General features: G+C 44.2%; 1 protein-coding gene across 1 annotated transcript; it reads left to right on the forward strand.

Annotated features, from left to right (window-relative positions):
- The first annotated feature begins 3615 nt into the window (after positions 1-3615).
- LOC110503498 (ras-related protein Rab-4B) lies at positions 3616-17955 on the forward strand. Its single transcript, XM_036962195.2, has 8 exons — positions 3616-3839; positions 11046-11126; positions 11769-11883; positions 12006-12068; positions 13178-13332; positions 13564-13659; positions 13834-13999; positions 15692-17955. Exons 1-7 carry the CDS (start codon positions 3824-3826, stop codon positions 13947-13949), a joined length of 642 nt encoding a protein of 213 aa, XP_036818090.1. The 5' UTR covers positions 3616-3823; the 3' UTR covers positions 13950-13999; positions 15692-17955.
- The last annotated feature ends 283 nt before the right edge of the window (positions 17956-18238 follow it).

The raw sequence follows: 18238 nt of genomic DNA on the forward strand, positions 1-18238 counted from the left end.
TCCCCATGGATGCTAGGGCACTGGATGGCCGCTCTATAGGGGAAATCACCCATACTACTGTGCTTGTTCAATTACGGGTTTCTGGTAACCACAGTGAGACCATACAGTTCCTGGACCACAAGCTCCATCCTGGGTTGGAGCCCACTGCCTTCAAGCAGCACAGCCTTTCCCTTAGTCGTCTTCCTCAGGAGGTTAGCAAGACTGTGGATGTCTCTGTTATCCCCACGGAATACCATGACCTCCTGGAAGTGTTTAGCAAGGCACGTGCTCCCTCCCTTCCCCCGCACCGTCCTTATGATTGTGCCATTGATCTTCTCCCAGGCACGACACCACCTCGGGGTCAGTTGTACTCTCTGTCCGGACCAGAGACCATTGCTATGGAGGAGTACACTGGGACCGTCCATCTGTCTGCATCTCCTGCCGGCGCAGGGTTTTTCTTTGTGGAGAAGGACAAGACCCCTCGCCCGTGCATTGACTACTGGGGACTTAACGATATCACTGTCAAAAATCGTTACCCCCCTACCTCTCCTCTGTGTTTTAACTTCTCCAGGGGGCTACCATGTTTCCCAAGTTGGACCTTCGGAATGCCTACCACCTGGTTTGGATACATGAGGGGGGATGAGTGGAAGACAGCCTTCAACACAGCCAGTGGACAGTATGAGTACCAGGTCATGCCATTTGGACTCACCAACGCCGCCGCTGTCTTCCAGGCTTAGGTCAATGATGTGCTTTGGGACATGCTAAATTGGTTTGTGTTCGTCTACCTGGACGACATTCTGTTGTTTTCCCCGATCTGCCCAATAACATGTACTCCATGTCAGACAGGTCACCTCCCCCAAGGTACCTTTCAAATGGTCTCCAGCTGTCGACAAAGTCTTTGTGGACCTGAAGCATCGGTTCACAACAGCACCCATCCTCATCTATCTGTACCCCTCGCATCAATTTGTGATGGAAGTGGGTGCTTCGGATGTTGGAGTGGGGGCCATCCTGTCCCAGCGACCGGCCCAGGACCAGAAGCTTCATCCCTGTGCCTTCCTGTCCCATCCTCTCAATCCTGCTGAGAGAAACGATGATGTTGGCAATGGAGAACTACTGGCGTTTGAAGGAGTGGAGGCACTGGCTGGAAGGAGCCGAACAGCCATTCCTGGTCTGGACCGACCATAAAATCTTGGAATATCTCCATTCAGCCAAGCGCCTCAACTCAAGGCAGGCCCAATGGGCCCTCATGTTTACCAGATTCAACTTCACCATTTCCTACCATCCTGGGTCTAAAAATGTGAAGCCTGATGCTCTCTCCTGCCTATACAGTTCCTCTGCCACACCCTTGACTTCCGAAACCATTCTCTCTACCTCATGCCTTGCTGCCACTGCCCAGATGTTTGTCCGCCGCTGTCGACGTACCTGGAGAAGAGCCAGGGTGGCTAATCTGAGTCCAGGTCCCAGATATTAGGGTGCCTGCTGGCATTGTTTGGAGGTGTGGCTAGGCCACACCTGTTATTGTCCACCCAGAGAGCTGTCATCATCGGTGGAAGGGGATTGCTCGGACTCCTCTGCTTCACCCACTTTGCTGCTAGAACCATTGAACGGGGGGCTCGTCCGCCTCTACGACTGAACGGCCTGTCTTAGGAGGCATGTTGTTCTCCACGCTGGCTGATGAACATTGCACATTGCTGCATGCAGCAAATCTCCTTGGTTTAGAGATTGTGCCTCTTTTCTCATTTGTTTAAAAAAAAAAGAAGATTTGCTTCCGGGTAGTTTTTGTCTCTTAGACATGGTAGCAAATATAGGCAGAAATGATTTCCTCTAGTGGCTTGCTAACGTTAACAGGCTAGGTTCGGCTACAGCCTTTATTACTCATCTAAACAGGTTAGGCTACTGCCTTAATCACTAATCGCCTTCATCACGCACAAACATTAAAAAACAATACAATAGTTTAATTGGCACATTTTATTTGTATTAATGTTTCATAGTTGAATAATCCCATAAAAATACACACATAGCTACCAAGGATAGTGGGAATGAACTTTGGGAGAATCTGGAATGGGGGGGAAACTGCAGCAACGGCTATGAGCTGGCGGCTGGGGCGCCACCGACAGTGTATTAGCTAATAAGGGGCGCCGGAGGGTGGCAGCCAATTTCCAAAATGTCGCCATAGACGACCTCCTAATATTGCCTAATGGGAGGGCCCGGCTCTGGTCCCCTTGTTTTGTGATTGGCATTTAGGATATGACAATCAAAAGGGAGCAGACAGACCTACTGTCTGTTTTAGCAGGGAAGTTTGGTAGGGTGACCTGATTTGTAACTATTAAAATAATTAGAAAAACAGATTGTGAACCCAGAAGTGTACATTTGATTCTAGAGGGGGGGGGGGGGGGGGGGGGGGGGGGTAAATATAGCAATAAATATAACAACTATTTGGTTAGGGTGTAGGGGCAAATTTGTCATCAGGATATTTTATTATCAATTTACTTTATTTAGTCTGATCAGTTGAACAATTCTCATTCTCAACAAAGAGCTAAAATAAAGGGTCATTTGTGTGGTGAGTCAGCAAGAACACCTACAGTATTTTATTATTCCACATCTTCACAATTTTACCAATGTCTGATATGCCTACTTGTGTCTTTGGAATGAAATATATGAGGCTATTTATTTTTTTGGACAGTTTTGAATAAGTCCTACAAATAACCTTTAGATATTCATTGCTCTGGGCCATTTTAGTATGGTGCACACGCTAGGCAGAGATGGTAGGGGGACTCAACTCATGAACACATCATATATTGTGTCTATGTAGAGTAAGATGATGGAAAGGATCTTCAACAAGTTGGCATATACCTCCTGAATACTGATATTCATTTGATTTTTTTTTTTTTTAAGGCTGGGGGATTGAGAAATGAATTGTTATTTCAAGAACATTTTCAAACACACATTGGGAAACATAGATCAGGGGTGGACAACCCTCCTGGAGAGCAAGCGGGATTTTCTTCCAGTCCTATTTTAATGAGAAAGTTCACCAAAATTACTAAATGTTTGTGTCCTTACCTCGAAAGTAGTCTATGGACAAGGAAATGCAATCTATGATTTGTTTACCCACTTGACATCAACCTTTAATATGAGTATTTCCTGTGCAGAGCAGTCCCACTGGCCTTCCCATTGTTTTTCCCATTTCCCCGACTCCCCATCTAATTAACTGACTGTCTGAATAAAGTGTCAAACCACCTAAAAAAATATGTAAAAAAAAAATATTAGCATTCTTTACATTTTATCCCCAAAAATCACAAAGTAACAAAGTTGTCGAATTTTGAGTTTTTATTTAATGTTCAAAGCATTCTGAATCACTAATAATAATTGCTGTCCATAGACAAAATTCTTGACCCATTTGTTATGAGACTGGATTCAATATACTTTCGTTACTCACCAAAATAAAGAAACTGTTTACCAGGACAAGGAGTGGAATGATAACTCAAACAGACTGGTACCCCGGCTAAAGTTGTCTATGCTCTCTCATTATAGTCTCCGGTTTACGAGACGACTCCGATTATGCTATCGAGATCCTATTAAATTAAGTATTCTAATTCCCAAATATTTGGATTATGTCTTTAAAAATCACGTAATGACGTGTACATTTACACGTCATAACGTACGTGCGTGGATCTGTTGTTGGAGGAGGAAAGGGAAACGGTGTGGCGAAGTCAGAAATCTAAAGGGAGGTGTAATTGCTACTTTAGAAAACACGAAAAAACAACACAACATCCTTCGCATACGGTACGAAGACACCAACTAAGAAAATCCGTCTAAGTCCATCGTTTTTAAAGCGGGGGCCGACATGTCTGAAACATACGGTACGTTTAGTTAGCTTGCTAGCTAGCCAAAGATGGTGGATAAATGAAGATAAACAGCCTGGGCGAACTATCAAAAATGATCAGTTCCGGTTTACTTAACGGGGTGGGTCTCCCATAGACACAAATGGAATAGCAGCTGGAGCTCGTCTACTTAGTTCGTTGACTTTCATTAAACCAGAAAAAAACTGCGAGTGGGCTGTCTCGCTTCCTCTTCCGTCTCTGAGCTAGCTAACTTGGGTCATGACGCTTGTTTGTGTTTGCAGATGCATTCAAACACCGTCATTTCCACTAGGCGTCTTGAAATCAACACTGATTCTTGTAGAGTCTACACTGTAGACAGAAGGAGTGGGTAGAGAGAAGCGTGGTATGCTTCCTAAAAGGGCCAAGAAGTAGCTTTGGGACACAACATCTGGAGTCTTTGTATTAGTTGGGACTCGCAGAGGAAGCTGGTCAAGTAATTTATATTGAAATGTTGCCATCAAAAAATTGGGTGTCTAGTTTACGGTAATACGCGTAGCTTTATTTGCAGTCGTTTGGCTTAATTTAACCGACCCCCCCCCCCCCCCCCCCCCCCCCCCTTCAGATTTAGCTAGCTAGCCATGTGTTCTTGCGATTTAAAAGTTGGAAGTGGTGGGGTTAACTAAGATAGCAAAAAGGCAACACTGCATAACTTGACAACGATCTGGCATGTATCTATCACAGGGCTCGCCAACCATATTTCTGGAGAGTTAACATCCTGTAGGTTTTCACTCCAAACCTTTAATCTAGCGTACCTGGTTCTAATACTTAGCTGGTTGATAAACGTAATCAGGTTAGTTACGACTGGGGTTGAAGTGAAAACTTACTGGAGGGTAGCTCTCCAGGAACAGGGTTGTAAGAGCCTGATCTAATGCAGTTGCATTGACACCACAGCCCCAGGGGCCAGATAACAACATTGCCATCAACTAGCTTGTAACATTTTTCTTCAGTTCCGATGAGATCTTATCTGGAATTACATGATTGGTCAAATTCATATAGTAGTTAGTTCGATTAAAACGTTTACTTGCTTTGCAAGAAGAACGAACGATTTCCCTCATATTCTGTTTTACATGGAAACATCTGAAGTCACTCTGATAAATGCAGAAAAATCGGAAATTAAAAATAAATGTTCTACCGCGTTATTTTTAGGAAGCATACTTGATTCTGAGTTTGGACGTATGTTTGTGTGAAAACTACTTCTAAGACGCCTACATTAAGTTGTTCCGAACACACTTCACTTGCGCTAAAGAGGGAGGCTCGCTCAGCTGGTGCTAGCAGATGCTCAGATCAAATACACATGTATGTATGCTAGCTTGACTCTTAAGGTAGAATGGGGATTCTGTTAGTTCTATACCACATTAATCCAATCTCCTGAATGTAAAACTCTTCTCATGTCATTTTTTAAAAAACTACAATGTAACCTACATCTTTTAAAATCAAAACAAGCTAGGTGTTTGTTGGTCCATTACATACACACTTCCATGGGGGCCAATCCAAGACATTTACATTGGTTTGTTACTAACAAGCCTATCTTTTTATTCTCACCAATGGAAAAATTGCAGTTTTATCTTCCTTTGACCACTCTCTTGGAACCTTTATACTTAATTATTCATTTGAACTTTGTGAACATGCTTTGGACATGGTGTCCAGTGGCAGCTGAGTGTTTTACTGTAGCCAGGCCTATTCATTTTCTTAAGGTGTGGCTGTGGTGAATGGATTGGTTTTTGCTACAGCACACCATGCGTACTCTCCTCTTTCCTGTTGCAGCTTGCTCGACCCCCTGCTGACACGTCTCGCTCCATCTGTCCTCCCTCACTCGATAATTATCTAGTCTTTCCTTGCTCTCTTCTGTTTCTGTCTCTCTGAAATGCTACACCAGCAGGTCAACATTAGAAATGGAGTGCTCTACACTAATGTTATATAGATGACAGCTGTAATAGTCTTCATTGATTTCCTGATTGGCTTTTTTTCCCCATAAGTACTAGAAGGGGTAAAGGAGGGCAGAACAACAGTGACACAGGGGAGCCACGTGACTACACTAAACAGACTGCAGCATAAGCTGCATTCACTAATTCACTTTGGCATGTAAAATACAGTAGGAATGGGCCTACTGTACTTGACACATCACACAGTCTCTCGGTTAGGGGAGAGGCTGATTTAGTTCGTACACACACACAGATGAAGCCCAGCACTGTAAGAGATTATATGGCTTGGCTCCAGAGGTAACACAGGGGTCTGATTCAGAGCAGGTGGACTGAAGGGCAGACTGTAGAAGAGCTGTGTGTGAGGTCATGCTCTTATTCCTGCCAAAACCTACCCATGGTTCACTATCGCTTGTACACAACAAAATACTTGTTGTTATTATGGTGTAAATGCAATATGCCTCAACTACTCCTAGACAGGCTTTTTCCATCCTGTACATTCGCAGACAGGTTGTCATTGATAAGTGTGCCTGCTGAGAGAGACAGAAAACAAGGTGTGATAAGGCCTCTAGTGGGTACCTACCTATGAATGTGGCCTCAAGGTTATGTTGGTTGAGTAAACACAACACACACACACTAGTGTACATAGGCCGTGGTTGATTTATGGGTTGGAGAAGAGCTGGCTGCAGGAGAACTGTGTTTTAAATGTCACAGAAGAACAAACGATCAATCTCATCCCCTGCTCTTTCCTTTCATCAGTAATTTACTCCAGTTGCCGTATTGACTCTGTATTTGACTGGACTGCTTTGGTACAGCGGCACATGTAGCCTAGCTGATTAGCATACTAGCAGCAGAGTGGTCAATAGCATCCAATCTGCAAATCAGTCAGAAAGTTGAGGAGAAAAGTTTGGCACTGACAAGAGTTGGAAATGTAATTGAAATAACTAGGCTTGAAACTCCGTGCCCCCTGGGTGTTTCCCCTGCAGCTTGACTCACTCCAGTGTGTGTGTGTGTGTGTGAGAGAGAGAGAGAGACTTGTGGATGCTGCACTCTATACCACTGCTGCCCCTTTCCACACACAGCCAGCCTCTCCCGCTTCAATTCCCCATTGTTCCTTGTATGGCCTGGTGGAACCCTGGGCTGCGCATGCAAATGGCCATTGCTCTATCTGTGGTCACAGCACAAAGACCGTCTTTGGACCGCTCTCTGTCCCACACATCAGGGCCTCAGCCAGATGGTTGTGTGTGTGTGTAGGACGGGTCAAGTACCAGACCCGGTCCAACACATCACCAGAACTTTGCAGCTGCCCAGTGTAACCCATCTATATTGTGCAGATGTACTCGGGCCGGTCGGTATGCATAGAGTGTTTGTGAATAGACTGCCTCCATTCCTATACACTTGTTGTCATGTAGCCAGCTCAGCGTTTCCCCTAGGATCTTTTTCAGCAGCGGTGGCAAAGTTAGAGGAGGGGTAGTGGGCGTGGCCAATTGCCGCAGGCCAAATGTGGCTTCTTTTTTTAAAGCAAATTTCCTACAGTTCTACACACTTTGTTATGGGGCTAAGAGAAAATGTGCAGTTATAGCTAATGTCCTGCAATTCTACATATTTTGCCACCCATGGCTTATGTTGTGTTCTTATGCTATCACTTGGCCAAGATATTTGAGGAATTTTAGATTCTCCCTGACTAGTTATTTCGGTGGTTGTTAGTTCTCAAAAGTCATAAAATATATACAGTGCCAGTCAAAAGTTTGGACACGCCTACTCCTTCCAGGGTTTTTCTTTTCTTTTTATTGTTTTCTACTTTGTAGAATTATAGTAAAGACATCAAAACTATGAAATAACACATGGGATCATGTAGTAACCAAAAAAGTGTTAAACAAATCACAATATATTTTAGGTTCTTCAAAGTAACCACCCTTTATCTTGATGACAGCTTTGCACAGTCTTGGCATTCTCTCAACCAGCTTCACCTGGAATGCTTTTCTTGAAGGAGTTCAGACATGCTGAGCACATATAGGCTGCTTTTTCTTCACTCTGCGGTCCAACTCATCCCAAACCATCTCATTTGGGTTCAGGTTGGGTGATTGTGGAGGCCAGGTCATCTGATGCAGCACTCCACCACTCTCCTTCTTGGTTAAAAAATAGCCCTTACACAGCCTGGAGGTATATTGGGTCATTGTCCTGTTGAAAAATAAATGATAGTCCCACTAAGTGCAAACCAGATGGGATGGCGTATCGCTGCAGAATACTGGGATACAGTAGCCATGCTGGTGAGCTGTGCCTTGAATTAAAACAAAATTATCACTGACAGTGTCACCAGCAAAGCACCATCACGCCTCCTCCTCGTGTGTGCGTATGTATGTTGCTTTTCTTTCAAAAACAAGGACATTTCTAAGTGATTCCAAAGTTTGGGGTCATTGATCAGAAATGCAGTGAAGGTGTTGTAAATTACTATTGTAGCTGGAAACGTCTGATTTAAAATAAAAATATTTTAAAAAAATGGTACAGTTGAAGTCGGAAGTTTACATACACCTTAGCCAAATACATTTAAACTCAGTTTTTCACAATTCCTGACATTTAGTCCTAGTAAAAATTGTCTTAGGTCAGTTAGGATCACCACTTTATTTTAAGAATGTGAAATATCAGAATAATAGTAGAGTGATTTCTTTCATCACATTCCCAGTGGGTCAGAAGTTTACATGCACTCAATTAATATTTGGTAGCATTGCCTTTAAATTGTTTAACTTGAGTCAAACGTTGCAGGTAGCCTTCCACAAGCTTCCCACAATAAGTTGGGTGAATCTTAGCCCATTCCTCCTGACGTTGCAGGTAGCCTTCCACAAGCTTCCCACAATAAGTTGGGTGAATCTTAGCCCATTCCTGTGTAATTGAGTCGGGTTTGTAGACCTCCTTGCTCGCACACACTTTTTCAGTTCTGCCCACAGATTTTCTACAGGATTGAGGTCAGGGCTTTGTGATGGCCACTCCAATACCTTGACTTTGTTGTCATTTTGCCACAACTTTGGAAGTATGCTTGGGGTCATTGTCCATTTGAAAGACCGACAAAGCTTTAACTTCCTGACTGATGTCTTGAGATGTTGCTTCAATATATCCACATCATTTTCTCTCCTCATGATGCCATCTATTTTGTGAAGTGCACTAGTCCCTCCTGCAGCAAAACACCCCACAACATGGTGCTGCCACCCCGTGCTTCATGGTTGGGATGGTGTTCTTCAGCTTGCAAGCGTCCCCCTTTTTCCTCCAAACATAATGATGGTCATTATGGCTAAACAGTTTTATTTTTGTTTCATCAGACCAGAGGACATTTCTCCAAAAAGTACGATCTTTGTCCCCATGTGCAGTTGCAAACCGTATTCTGGCTTTTTTATGGCGGTTTTGGAGCAGTGGCTTTCTTGCTGAGGGGCCTTTCAGGTTATGTCGCTATAGGACTCGTCTTATTGTGGATATAGATACTTTTGTACCTGTTTCCTCCAACATCTTCACATGGTCCTTTGCTGTTGTACTGGGATTGATTTGCACTTTTCGCACCAAGCTACGTTCATCTCTAGGAGGCAGAACACTTATCCTTCCTGAGCGGTATGATGGCTGCGTGGTTCCATGGTGTTTACACTTGCGTACTATTGTTTGTACAGAGGAACGTGGTACCTTCGGGCGTTTGGAAATTGCTCCCAAGGATTAACCAGACTTGTGGAGGTCTACAATTTTGTTTTCTGGGGTTTTGTCGGATTTCTTTTGATTTTCCCATGATGTCAAGCAAAGAGGCACTGAGTTTGAAGGTAGGCCTTGAAATATATCCACAGGTACACCTCCAATTGACTCAAATGATGTCAATTAGCCTATCAGAAGCTTCTAAAGCCATGACACCATTTTCTGGAATTTTCCAAGCTGTTTAAAGGCACAGTCAACTTAGTGTATGTAAACTTCTGACCCACTGGAATTGTGATACAGTGAAATAATCTGTAAACAATTGTTGGAAAAAGTACTTGTGTCATGCACAAAGTAGATGTCCTAACCAACTTTCCAAAACTACAGTTTAACTAGAAATTTGTGGTTGGGGTTGAAAAATGAGTTTAAATGACTCCAACCTAAGTGTATGTAATCTTCTGACTTCAACTGTATATCTACATAGGCGTACAGAGGCCAATTATCAGCAACCATCACTCCTGTGTTCCAATGGCACCTTGTGTTAGCTAATCCAAGTTTGTTATTTTGAAAGGCTAATTGATCATTAGAAAACCCTTTTACAATTATGTTAGCACAGCTGAAAACTGTTGTGCTGATTAAAGAAGCAATAAAACTGTCCTTTAGACTAGTTGAGTATCTGGAGCATCAGCATTTGTGGGTTCGATTACAGTCTTAAAATGGCCAGAAAATAAGACATTTCTTCTGAAACTCGATCAGTCTATTCTTGTTCTGAGAAATGAAGGCTATTCCATGTGAGAAACTACCAAGAAACTGAAGATCTCGTACAACTCTGTGTGCTACTCCCATCATAGAACAAAGCAAACGGGCTCGAACCAGAATAGAAAGAGAAGTGGGAGGCCCCGGTGCACAACTGATCAAGAGGACAAGTACATTTAGAATATCGAGTTTGAGAAATAGATGCCTCACAGGTCCTCAGCTGGCAGCTTCATTAAATAGTACCCGCAAAACACCAGTCTCAATGTTAACAGTTAAGAGGTGACTACGGGATGCTGGCCTTCTAGGCAGAGTTGCAAAGAAAAAGCCATATCTCAGAGTGGCCAATAAAAGATTAAGATGTGCAAAATAACACAGACACTGGACAGAGGAACTCTGCCTAGAAGGCCAGCATCTCGGAGTCGCCTCTTAACTGTTAACATTGAGACTATCACTGTGGCTATGTATTGCGTACACCCTGAGACAAGCCACACTAAACAGATAAGCTTGGTTAAGCTTTCATTGAGATAAATCGGGGTTAGACCGACAGGATGATACAACTCAATCTCTGGGTCACACCTGTCAGTGGTTGACAACACAACCTCTCTCATTGTTAATTTTAGAATTATTTTACCCCGTCCTCCTTTAGCTCGTCGCTTAGCAAATTAGCATAAATGTTAACATGCGGTCACACTCACATGAAGGTAGTGATTAGCCGGGTAATTTGGGACCGTTGGCAGCTCTGTTGACAGGGAGCAGCTCACAGTCACGGAGAGACTTAAGGATGAGTCTCAGCAGTTTGAGCTGCTGGTGTTTTGATTTCTGTACCCGCTCTCTCTCATTTCAGACTTCCTGTTTAAGTTCCTGGTGATTGGCAGTGCTGGAACAGGGAAATCTTGCCTCCTGCACCAGTTCATTGAGACCAAGTGTAAGTAGTGCCAATGCTGGTCTCCCCCTTGTCCTGCAAATAAACAACACCCACATGCATTGTTTATGCACAATAATATAGAAACGTGACGTGCATCTCTGCACACTGACCCGCACATACATACAGTCCATTTGGAAAGTATTCAAACCCCTTGACTTCACATTTTGTTACGTTACAGCCTTATTCTAAAATGGGTTAAATCGTTTTTTCCCCTCAACAAAATGTGGAAAAGGTCTAACTCTAACTCCCAGTGCTGTCAGTAGTGTGGGAGAAGGGCTTTGACTGTGTTAATCTCTGGACCTGGGAGAGGCCGTAGCTCCCCAACCCTCTGATATGCTGATGAGGCTTCTGAAGAGGCTTCTGAAGCCAACTGTTCTGGTCTTTAAACAAGCACAACGCACCAGCACAATATAGATCAGCATTGTGACTCTGGGAATTAGCCAGGAAATGTTTCTGTGAAGTCTTGGCAACTTAGGCCTAATAACTAGGCAGTCACACTATTAGGTGTTTTACCTTTCGGTCAAGGTTGTCTTTCACAAACCAGCCATCTGGAAAAACCCACATATTTGAATAAAATATATAGGAGACAAACAGTACAGTGACGGTTGTGGCTTCTCTCCTGGTCTGTCTCTGGCTGTGCAGTCAAGCAGGACTCCAACCACACCATCGGGGTTGAGTTTGGTTCCAGGGTGGTCAACGTCGGGGGTAAGACGGTTAAACTACAGATCTGGGACACAGCTGGACAGGAGCGCTTCAGGTAATGACCTCCCATTGGTTACCCAGAGGTGCCGTTACCTCTAACCCGTGCCCTCATTGGTTGACAGATTGTATTCTGGTTCTGTGATTGGTTAACGGTGCTGTCTGTCTGCCCTCCCCCAGGTCTGTGACTCGCAGCTACTACCGTGGAGCGGCAGGGGCGCTGCTTGTCTATGACATTACAAGGTAGGTGAACCAATGATAGACCCATGAGAAAAGCACGTTGGTTTCACTGGTCGCTCGTACACATGCAGAGGACGTGGGAGTCGGCATAGACAACAGAGCACAGAGAGACCGACTAGAGATGTTGAATTTCAACAGGCCCATGGAGATTCGGTCAGGAGCGCGGAGTCCGAGATAGACGAGGTGTATGGCAGCACCAAGCCAAGAGTTTTTATTTAGTCAGCCCAGAGTTGCCATGTCACTCACTGCCTGTTGCATCATCAAGATGGAGTGAATGGTGTAATGTTAGGTGACAGAGCTTTAATAAAGTGTGTGATGCAGAGTGACAGGGCTGTAATAAAGTAATGTCTCCAGGCAGACGGCAGCAGCCCGGAAAGCAAAACTCCATTAGACAGTGTCAACTGAGCGAGAGCGGGAGAAGGACAGGAGTGTGGAATAGAGAGAGCGGCGGGGGGGGGGGGGGGGGGGGGGAAGAGAAGAGGGAACCGTGTATCAACATGGGTTCATGTTAAAGGAATAGAAAGAGAGGAGACCGAAAAGCATGTGGTGTGGTGTGAGAGCTACACCGAGGCAGAGGGGTCGTCATCGCTTAGCTCTATGCTGACGTCATGGGTCAGCCGCCTCACTGCAGCTGCGGGACATTACTCTAACCCCTTCTGCTCACTGTTCTCACGTTGCCATGGACACCAGCATGCGGTCACCATGGTGACAGGTGATTTCACCCCCCCCAAAAAAAGTTTCTAGGAGGTGGGAGCTGGTAATCAGGCTCCATCTGTCCTTGAAGAGGGGAAAGGCAGGGATGATTTTCTGTACCTCTTTTCTCATTTGGAGCAGAAAGAACATTAGCCCATAGAGGTATATATTGAAAAGTGTACGTTTTGAAAACTGCTAATATTCTCAACGTCTATCATCTCTACCTCCCTAAGTGCTTCTTGTATTTCACCTCTTATGTTGTATGGAACACACAATTCAATACACTGATTTTTCCAAAGTACCATCCCATCCTACTGAACATCCCTGTCCTAATGAAACGCTTCGTGTGATTTAAATCCATTTTCCCCTCGTCTGTATCTTGTCTGTCGTCGTCGTTCTGGCGTGTCTCCGTCCTCTAGCCGGGAGACGTACAACGCCCTGACCAACTGGCTGACAGACGCGCGGACGCTGGCCAGCCCCAACATCGTCATCATCCTGTGCGGGAATAAGAAGGACCTGGACGCGGACCGAGAGGTCACCTTCCTCGAGGCGTCCCGCTTCGCACAGGAGAACGGTAACTGTCTCGTCTCTCACTCCTCACCCCTACTCAGGCCGCCCCCCCCCCCCCTCTCATTTCACAACTGTCTCTCGCCCTTCATGTCCTCACTCCATCGCTCCCCTTTTCCCTTCTCCCCTTTTAGCCAACTCTCTATTCTAAGATGGTAGTTTCCACCGGCTTTTAGGCCTGTATTGGTTTTCCTAGGGCGGGAGTATCGATTTTTACTGACTGTGTTGACCGCTACAGAGCTGATGTTCCTGGAGACCAGTGCTCTGACAGGGGAGAATGTGGAGGAGGCCTTCCTCAAAACTGCCCGCACCATCCTCAACAAGATGGAGTCAGGTAAACAAACAGTACACGTGTTTACTTATGAGATATGTGTGTCTGTTTGATTTTGTTCATACAATCATATGTTGTGTGTATGTGGATGTCTGTGTGTTTGCTCATGTTGTTTACACCTGTGTGTGTGTGTGTGTGTGTGTTGTGTCCTTGTCTTTCTTCGTATATGTGTGTCAGGTGAGTTGGACCCAGAGCGGATGGGTTCAGGTATCCAGTATGGAGATTCTTCTCTGAGGCAGCTGAGACAGCCCAGAGGTTCCGCCGCACAGATCAAGCAGCAGTGTAACTGCTAGGGGCCGGACCCCCACCCTTCAACCCCACACTCACAGGACGCCCCCTAAAGGTCAGTAGACTGCCATGCTATGCTTCGATTAAATGTGGCTTTAGAGAATAATTGATAAAAAAAAATATATATACATACAGTGGGGCAAAAAAGTATTTAGTCAGTCACCAATTGTGCAAGTTCTCCTACTTAAAAAGATGAGAGGCCTGTAATTTTCATCATAGGTACACTTCAACTATGACAGACAAAATGAGAAAGAAAAAGCCAGAAAATCACATTGTAGGATTTTTTAATGAATTTATTTGCAAATGATGGTGGAAAATAAGTATTTGGTCAATAACAAAAGTTTATCTCAATACTTTGTTATATACCCTTTGTTGGCAGAGGTCAAACGTTTTCTGTAAGTCTTCACAAAGTTTTCACACACTTGCTGGTATTTTGGCCCATTCCTCCATGCAGATCTCCTCTAGAGCAGTGATGTTTTGGGGCTGTTGCTGGGCAACATGGACTTTCAACTCTCTCCAAAGATTTTCTATGGGGTTGAGATCTGGAGACTGGCTAGGCCACTCTAGGACCTTGAAATGCTTCTTACGAAGCCACTCCTTCGTTGCCCGGGCGGTGTGTTTGGGATCATTGTCATGCTGAAAGACCCAGCCACGTTTCATCTTCAATGCCCTTGCTGATGGAAGGAGGTTTTCACTCAAAATCTCACGATACATGGCCCCATTCATTCTTTCCTTTACACGGATCAGTCGTCCTGGTCCCTTTGCAGAAAAACAGCCCCAAAGAATGTTGTTTCCACCCCCATGCTTCAGTAGGTATGGTGTTCTTTGGATGCAACTCAGCATTCTTTGTCCTCCAAACACAACGAGTTGAGTTTTTACCAAAAAGTTATATTTTGGTTTCATCTGACCATATGACATTCTCCCAATCTTCTTCTGGATCATCCAAATGCTCTCTAGCAAACTTCAGACGGGCCTGGACATGTACTGGCTTAAGCAGGGGGACACGTTTTGCACTGCGGGATTTGAGTCCCTGGTGGCGTAGTGTGTTACTGATGGTAGGCTTTGTTACTTAGGTCCCAGCTCTCTGCAGGTCATTCACTAGGTCCCCCCGTGTGGTTCTGAGATTTTTGCTCACCGTTCTTGTGATCATTTTGACCCCACGTGGTGAGATCTTGCGTGCAGCCCCAGATCGAGGGAGATTATCAATGGTCTTGTATGTCTTCCATTTCCTAATAATTGCTCCCACAGTTGATTTCTTCAAACCAAGCTGCTTACCTATTGCAGATTCAGTCTTCCCAGCCTGGTGCAGGTCTACAATTTTGTTTCTGGTGTCCTTTGACAGCTCTTTGGTCTTGGCCATAGTGGAGTTTGGAGTGTGACTGTTTGAGGATGTGGACAGGTGTCTTTTATACTGATAACAAGTTCAAACAGGTAACGAGTGGAGGACAGAGGAGCCTCTTAAAGAAGAAGTTACTGGTCTGTGAGAGCCAGAAATCTTGCTTGTTTGTAAGTGACCAAATACTTATTTTCCACCATAATATGCAAATAAATTCATAAAAAATCCTACAATGTGATTTTGATTTTCAGAAGAAAAAAAATCTAATTTTGTCTGTCATAGTTGAAGTGTACCTATGATGACAATTACAGGCTTCTCATCTTTTTAAGTAGGAGAACTTGCACAATTGATGGTTGACTAAATACTTTTTTGCCCCACTGTATATATATGTAACATTTCTATCCCTCTCAGCTCTAGGTGTTTTGGGATGTGCAGGACTCCTCCCCCCCTCCCTTCTGCAACCCCTTACAAACTTACAGCATACCTGGACCAGTCGCCATGAAGATGACCTGCAACCCCTGACCATTGGTAAGAGTCTATACTTCCTGCCAAGGGAGGTTACCCGGGCTCCTGGGTCCTAGGCCGGGAGACCCTGTGGCGTGAACTGTGCTGGGAACACAAGACAGTCAATATCTGGGATGACTGTCAGGGTCAGGGGTTGTGGGTAGGGGATGTCCCGTTTTTACCCTTTCGTTGTTTTTATCAACACACGCTTGCATGCACACGCGCACACACAGTACACACACCACCTGTAACTGAAAGTTCATGAAGGATGAATTGCAAAACAACTTCCTCATTCATACGCAGCCTGTTAGACTGCACTGTCAGGTTGTTTGACAAGTTCTTGTGTTTTACACATCACTCACTATTATTATTATATTTCTGTTTTTTATAAGCTGAATTTAACCTTTGTTTGCACTGAACAGTACTTCTTATCAAGCCTGCTATTCACCTTCTGATAACCAGGCAAACCTAAGTCTCCCAAACCCAAACTTGACTACTCTGCAACCCTGAAAAGAGCCATTTACCACCAACACCCAAGCATGAGCAGGTTGTTGGGTCAGTTGTGAATGCTTCCTCAATTATTGTCCAACCTTTTCCCCTGATTGTTCTCCTGGCTTCAGATGTACATGTCACTGATTCCACCAGTCTAAATGTTACCACATGTAACTTGACTTCGGGTATAAATGGCATTCGTTCTAATCTAACAGACAACTTGTCCAAGGTTTGATTTCAATTAAACAAGAACAATTGTCACTACTAGCACCTCCCAAAGGGAAATCGATTCACTCCATAAGGTACTCAAAGGCCTGCGGGTCATGTCCATAGCACAAGGATAAGTAAGGTTTCAGTTCAGTCTTATGGTTTTCCAAAGGACCCCAATGACCACTTGTTTTTCTCCATTTATCAGCTGCATATCTAATGTCACTGCTTGCCTTTGCCATGTAAGGGTTACACTCTGTCTCAATCTCAGGCTCTATCCCGCCCTGGGGGTGGGGAGGTTATCTCTGAGAATGTAACCCCATCTCTGCCCTCTTCATTTCTCTGCTTGCAATGAGTTCACATGTAAAGACCGGTCACAGGAAGCTAGACTGGTTTCAGTGTCACTAGTGGGAAATATTCGGGTTACAGGGCCAGGCTGCAGTCTGTTGCATTCAACTGCACTTCTTGTTTTTACATGTCTTACATTTTGCCTCTTCCACCTATCATTTCCTGACTGTCATATAGAATCCGGTTATGAAAGACAAAAACATTTAGAATTTCGGGCCCTTACCTAATTGCAGGCCCTTATGCACCCTTACTTAATTCCTAAGCAATGCTACTGTTTGGACTCCACTAAGAGCAGTTTATCTGTTACACTGAATCAGCCTTGAGAAGATGGCTATCAAAATGCCGCTGTGACATCATCAACCCAAGAAAGACTGGTCCCATTTTGTGGAAATGTTTTTTTTAGTCTGCTTTGTTACTTTTCTTTCTTTCTCCTCTGCAAGTGCACTTTTACGTGAGATTGTTTTGTTTATATACTGTATCTATAGAATTGTACAAATTGTATTAATTGAAATATATACTGTAATAAAAAAAAGAGCAATTGGAGAGGTAATCATTCCTTACTAAAGAACAACTGAGATTTTGTCCTTTCTCTCCCGATATCGACTGACCCAAGCCTCCTGTTCTATTCTCCCTCTCCAGGGTTGTGGTAAAATGACTCACTCTGTCAATTCTTTTTGACTCGTTGTTTGTAGCTTCCTGTTTTGAAGGGCCGATGTAACACTTGGCAATTACTGTGACTTCCTGAGCCCCTGTGAGTGTGCAGACCGACGGCAATCAGTCAGTCATGTCTCACGACGGTAGTGATGCACTCCATGCTGCTTGACCCCTAAGACCATTGAACCTTGGCCTCAATAATGTATTGTGTATTCTATTGAATGCACCGTAAGCACTTAATCACATGGCCATTAGCCTATTACTAACTTCCTTCAGTCTCCTGTCATTTCGAAACGGAGCAGACTCAGTTGTTGCTTAGTAACCAATGTGAGGGAATCATTTTAGGAACTACTGTACATCTGAATAATCTGCTGTAAATACACTTTCAGTTTGTGTATTGGATTGTTTTTGGGCAGGGAAGGGTTGCTTGTTCGTTTTAAGATGTATTCTAAATAAATATAGCTTTTTAACTCTGTGGCGAATTAGATTTATTACAGATTGTCTTGACGTGTGTGTGTCATTGTCAACCTGGTTGCTTATCCACCACAGAAGTCCGAGTAGGGTTAATGTATCGGGAGACTTCATATGGTAAAAGCTTTGTCTAATTGTCTAAATTTCTGTCTGTGGGTCGATGGCGTAACAGGCAGAGTGCGTTAATGTAGCTGAAGTGGATATATTGATTTTTATAGATCACTGGGAGGCTGCAAGAATGACCTCGGAGGGTGGATTCCAAAATGTGAAAGCTAGGCTGGA

The sequence above is a fragment of the Oncorhynchus mykiss genome, chromosome 24 (assembly GCF_057628025.1).
Source record: "Oncorhynchus mykiss isolate SJ-2025 chromosome 24, ASM5762802v1, whole genome shotgun sequence".
NCBI lineage: Eukaryota > Metazoa > Chordata > Actinopteri > Salmoniformes > Salmonidae > Oncorhynchus > Oncorhynchus mykiss.

What these genes read in the sequence shown, in the direction of transcription:
- LOC110503498 (XM_036962195.2), top strand. An exon ending in CCAGTTCATTGAGACCAAGT is followed by an intron (nt 11,127 to 11,768) that starts GTAAGTAGTGCC and finishes CTGGCTGTGCAG; the next exon opens with TCAAGCAGGACTCCAACCAC. An exon ending in GCTGGACAGGAGCGCTTCAG is followed by an intron (nt 11,884 to 12,005) that starts GTAATGACCTCC and finishes GCCCTCCCCCAG; the next exon opens with GTCTGTGACTCGCAGCTACT.